Below are 6,000 nucleotides of genomic sequence, written 5' to 3'. Positions count from 1 at the left end.
TTATATATATATATATATCATGATTGCTTAGTTTTAGTATTTTTTTAAGGAATTGGGTTTGGTCTGTGGTTCTGTGTTTAGAAGATGCTTTATCAACTCTGTTATGTAAATCTTGGTACTTCAGAAATTGTTTATTTGTCTGAATAATGTATTTATGAGTTGGGAGATGTTTAATGAAATTGTGGAATGAAACCCTTTGCATTTCTTGTTACTTCATGAAAAAATCTATTTTATGATAGAGTTTCGGAGTTTCAGAAGCGTTTCTGGAGATATAAATGAAATGTCAGAGCAGGTGATTCGAGAAGTTCCCGTGCAATATAGTTTGTTATATATCTGCTATTATGACAGATGAACCTGTATACCACATGTTTCTGGTGTTTGAATCTCAGATTTTTTAAAGAAAATCTGTATGCTTACAATACATGTTACAATCATAAGCGATCCGAATTCTATTTCTTTTAATCTATGTATATGAACAAATTCTATTATACAGGAAAAAAACTTTGCTAAAACTGTGAGGTGGTATCGATCTTTCTATTTGTTCTCCTTTGCCTGATATTAAAACAATTGATCATGAAGTTGTACTGACCTCAATGCTTGAGGAAGAGAATTCGACAGGTTCTTCATGCTCCCAGAACAGAATTTCCCGCGCGTATCTAAGTGCTTCGTCGACATTATCAGGCTCGAGTGCTGTTACTGATGTAGCAAACAGCTTGTTGTCAGTAAGAGAAATGAACAATCTCTTGAACTTGGTCGCAATATATTGGAACGCGCGGTGAGCCAGTGAAGGGTTGGTATTTCTGGCAAGGCTGCTAGTGAAGCTGTTGGGATTATGACCGACGACTGGATTGAAGTCGTGAAACCATTCGCATCGAGTGAGCGGAATCTGTTCAATCTGTTGTTCTAGCAAATCGAACTTATTCAGTATAAGAAGAAACTTCTTCTTTTCAAACATTGGATGAGTAATAATGCTTTCAAATAGCTGCTTGCTTGCCATCATCTTATTAATGGAAACTCCGTTACTGTCTTGGACATACACATTGTAATCGATCAGCGAAACACAGAACAAAACCATGTCAACATTCTCAAACATCTCCAACCATTTGCAGTTTCCTCCAAGAACTCTTGGATGCACTCTGATGAGTTGGTACCTGAAACCGTAAACATTTAGCTGATAGATATCGGCATAGAATTTCCATAAACAGAGTAAATGAATGAATTAGGATCATAATACAGCTACCGCCTGTAATCTCGGGAATAAGATTGTATTTAGATCATCTTTCAGATAAATAAACAACAAACCTCAGTGAAGGATCATGCTCATTGCGTTCTAAGCTGTCTTGAGATGGAACGGGAAATGAGAACTCCATGGAAGATAGCCCTTTGGATGATGTGATCCCCTCAGCATACAAGATATCCAAATCAGATGGCTCATAGTCTACCTTAGAAATCTCAACAGCCTGACAGGAAGATCACATAAGGTCTTAAATCACCAGAAATTAACACAGAAAACACAAAAAATATTTTTTCCTGGGAATATTATGAGGAAACAACTAAAGACATGCAGCTTCACCTACCCGTTCTAAGAAATATGTAGCAACTCGAGGTAGTGATTCCAGTTCATTTCTGCGGTTATACGTAGCTTGGATGGCTGCATCATTCCACAGCTCCTCAACTAAAGGCGCATATTCACGCGTAGAAGCTGGGAATATAGCTTCCAGATTACCAGAAACCATCATCTTAATCAGCCATTCAGAGAAACCATTCAATCTAGTGCCTATGGCATAGACTGTATCATTTGTGGTATGATCAGCATTATCTGCCAGAACACGAAAAACCTGATGTCATATCTACCATAGTTCCTTTCTTTTACGGGTTCATCCAAAAACAAGTTATAAAAAGATTGTTTTGGATATGTTTCATATGTGCAAGTGCCAAACAATCAAAACAGACCAACACAGGGGATAACGAGAAGTAAAGTTTGCAGCAAGAAGCAAACGAAACTTGAAGCTAACAAGTTAGAAAACTAATGGCTTTTCAAGTGAATTTTGAACTTTTAAACAAACTTTAGTTATACAGGTTGAACCATAAAACAACTTAACTATATAACTAGGTCATAAAGAAGTGATGGAAAACAAGTTTCCAAGGGAATAACATAATTATAATTTGCAGTTTACCTGAAGAACTAGCTTGGTCAATGTAATGTCTTTTCTTTGTGCTTAAACTTTCTTCTTCAAATCTCTCACGTGCCTCGAGAAGTATACCAAGATAAGCATATAGATTACTTTGGATTATGAACTTAATATTTTGACGCTCGTCCTCAGAAAATGGAACACGGTAGACAATTTTAGCCTGAAATGAAGAATTAACGAAATTGAATGCACTAGTTTTTTTTGTATATTTCACCATAAATCAGAACAAGAATAATCAATATGTGCATGTTTATGTCACAATTTTTTCTTTCACCGCTACGACGACATACAGAAGTATCCAATCCTTATGAAAGCAAAAGAGAATAGCCGGAGAGAGCCTGCGGCTTCCACATAAGTTGAGCATATCTAAATTCACCACCTTATATATTTAATGAGGAAACGAATTGCTTGATTTCTTACCTGCTTAAACATGGTACTTGTACCGGATTTTGCATACCCGACAAGGAGAAGTTTATGAAGTCTTTTCTGAGAAAGGCTTGGTGGAACAACACTATTCTCTTGGTCACTGTTAGGAATGGCAGAAGCGGGAGGAATCGGCAAAGACAATGCAGCACAAATCAACTTTGCTCTATTCTGCAAAACAAGAGACTCCACAAATAAGTTGAAAACAAGCAATTTTAAATATGCTATTGTAGAATAGGGAATCGAATGAGTCTAGTGCACCTTTTCCCATATTTTCCCCTTGACATTATTCATTCCCTCATCCTGATAGGATCCGTCTGCGCTAACCCAAAAATGATTATCCCCTACACATTTCACTCCTATCAACTGCAAAAGATTTGACAGAATGGCATCAATCCAAACATGTTAGACAAAAGGAAAAGGAAGTAACGGAGTTGCATTAAGCAAACGAACCTGCAGCATCATCAGTTCTTTTTTAGTTATCTCGCGATTGTTTATCCTAACATTTGTGTTCCCATTGCTAGCTTCTCGTCGTATGTGACCCCCAATAATCAAATGAGGACTAATTATTTGGCAAGGCTTCTGTCCTTCCTGTTAACAAGAATATGCAGAATCAGAAACATTCAGTCAAATGTTCATCAAAATCATACAGAGAGGAGCAGAGTTCAGCATCATACCTTTCCCCAAAAACCAGATACTTTATCGTACCAATAATAACCCGGTTTAAGCATTTTAGGCGGATGTTGGCAGGTCTGCAGTAAGAATAACTCCTGTTGAGAAAGTCGCTGGCGATTCACATAAACAAGCTCTGGTGGTAACTGATTCACTTCACATGATCTCTCAGCTTTCATTATGTTTCTAACTTCAAGTTTGGGCAATAGTTGCTTTAGCATCCTTGAACTTTTTCCTAACCTCTCCCGCTTCATCTCGTAAATCCTTTGACCAATGCACGAAACGCATTTTCTTCCTTCGGGCATTGACCCCATTGCTCTCAACAGGCATTTAGAACAATACTTTGCACCACAAACAATGCAAATCTCCTTCTCAGTAAACCTGTTTCCTTTCAAGCATCTATAACATGTCCCCTTCTTACCAGGCCTTACAGCCATTTCTCGTACTGGCATTTCGCTTTCAAAATCAGAAAGATCCGATTCTTCCTCATCTCCACTGCTTGTCTCAGGCTCGCGGAAAGTTACAGATGGCCTCCTGACATGGTGAGGAGCTTCTTCAATACCATCATCCTCTCTCCCCGAAAAAATCTCAGATGATACGGAAACTGAAGTTACATCAGATTCAATGGAATCAAAATTTGTGGGGTTCATGTAATCTTCAAAATCTCTCCCTGCAACTCCAATACTATCATTGTCACAGACATTATCAGAACTCTGAATCCTACCAGGTAAACCAGTTCTACACTCGTTACTACTCGCAGATTCTAATCTACTAGAGCTTTCTCTGCATTCATCACCATTCACAATTCCGTCAAGCGAATTAGGCTTACACTCACCACTATCTACAAAATCTACGATTTTCGACCCTTCATTCCTACAGGACGATTCACACGGAACATCCTTCCTACTCAATACCTCATTTTTTACCAACTTTGGGACCTTGGGGGGTTTATGATCAGTTGATTTAGACTTAATGGGATGAATAACCGGCAATGGCAAATCACTCAACATTGAGGGTGATGCAACTTTGGCAGCAACTGGGATTTGGCTAACATTAACAGGCAGTGCTCTAGGGATTTGATGAGTAATTAGAGGGCCAGAATACTCATCAGCAAATGAGTATGAGTATTCATGATTACTATCATCATCTTCTTTAGAAGTGATTGGTGGTACAACAGGCAGAATTTTTCTCAAAACCCTAGCCATCTTAAAAATCTCAACTCCAAAGAATCTAAAACTAAGATCAAGAAACAAATAATCCTAGTTACTTACATGAAACAGCCAATGAACTTAGCAAAAAATTCAAGAATCTTGCAAAAAAATGAAGTAAAACAAATAAAATCAAGAACCCAAGAATCAAGATTAGTTCTCTAAAGAATCAAGAAAGCAAAAATTAAGGCAAACCCAGAATCAAGAAAGCATAGTTAAGAACAAAAGAATCAAGAAACTATATTTTAGTGGTAATCGGTGGCTAGAGAATTTGAAAGAAAAAGAGAAGAGAATGGTTCAAGAAATGAAAGTCTGATTTATTTTAATTGTACGTCAACGCGTTGAACGAAGTTGCTGAGTAAAGAACAGTAATAAGAAGAGAAGGAAAAACATATATGAAATGTTGGTTTGTACCTTAACCGACTTTGGCGGTTTTTTCATTACTTGCCCATTACTTAAAAATTCCTTTTTTTGTAATTACATAATTTTTCAAGATACCCGCTAATCCTGTTAACAAATTTAAAAAAAATTCATCAATAATATCAAGGTCTAATAGTAAAATAAATTTTATATTTTTACGGATTATTATAATTTTATTCAATTTTTTTATTTTTTATAATAATAGCTTAATTTCAACATTTTGTTGCAATTTTAGCCAGTTTTTTACAATCAATCTAGTTGTTTCAATTTTTGGTTGAATTTATAAATTATTAAATTCTCTAGTTTTTTTAATGATTGAAGAAAAAAATAAAACAAATCCATGTAATCAAAGAAGATTCAATTTTAATATAGGAGGGATTTTGATATTTAGTTTTGAAATTTTCATTTTTAAAAAAAATTCCTTAAACTCAAATATTATTTATCTATACTATGTATAAAAGCACGGATGGGGGGGGGACAGACAAATTTACTGAATAATCCTTTTCAGTTTACTACTAAATAAAAGTTTTATAGTCATCAACTAATTAGTTATTTAATTAATCACTATTGTAATTAAAGTTCTAAGTAGAATAGGTAGCTAAATTATCTCCAATTTAATTTTTAGTATTTAAAAAATAATTAAATTGTCTCCAAATTAGTAGAAATACCTATCTTTTAATTTGATTGAACTACTAAATTAAAATTATATATTTGGTCAATATATTATTATTTATATTCCTATCTTATTATTTTTAAAGATATTATTAATAAAATTAAGTTAATTATTTAATTATGGTTATTATAAAACCAAAAGAAAAATAAATTCAATATGGAAAAAATTTTAATAACCGAATATATTATATTTATTTTTATAAAAATTCTTAACTAATTTAATATTAATTATAAATAAAAAATTAATATAATTATAATAAATTTACTAATATGTTCATTGAGGAGTTACGTTACGAGCCACGTGCATAGCACGTAATACGAAACTAGTTAGTATAAATATGCTAAAATATATTTAGAGAAAACAAATCCATATAATTCCATATAATTTAAATTAAATAAGATAAAATTCTCAC

At 34.2% G+C, this 6,000-nt stretch overlaps 1 protein-coding gene across 1 annotated transcript; it reads right to left on the bottom strand.

The window, feature by feature from the left end:
- Positions 1-305: 305 nt before the first annotated feature.
- Positions 306-4,826, bottom strand: LOC126681170 (extra-large guanine nucleotide-binding protein 1-like). The gene is made up of 8 exons (XM_050376603.2): positions 3,293-4,826; positions 3,069-3,206; positions 2,877-2,981; positions 2,613-2,786; positions 2,178-2,352; positions 1,578-1,819; positions 1,303-1,460; positions 306-1,151 (listed from the first exon to the last, which is right to left on the bottom strand). Exons 1-8 carry the CDS (start codon positions 4,490-4,492, stop codon positions 572-574), a joined length of 2,772 nt encoding a protein of 923 aa, XP_050232560.1. The 5' UTR covers positions 4,493-4,826; the 3' UTR covers positions 306-571.
- Between the last annotated feature and the right edge of the window lie 1,174 nt (positions 4,827-6,000).

Source organism: Mercurialis annua, linkage group LG5, assembly GCF_937616625.2.
Source record: "Mercurialis annua linkage group LG5, ddMerAnnu1.2, whole genome shotgun sequence".
In the NCBI taxonomy this organism is placed as follows: Eukaryota; Viridiplantae; Streptophyta; class Magnoliopsida; order Malpighiales; family Euphorbiaceae; genus Mercurialis; species Mercurialis annua.
Note: the sequence above shows the minus strand (reverse complement) of the source record. Positions and strands in the feature narration are given on the sequence as shown.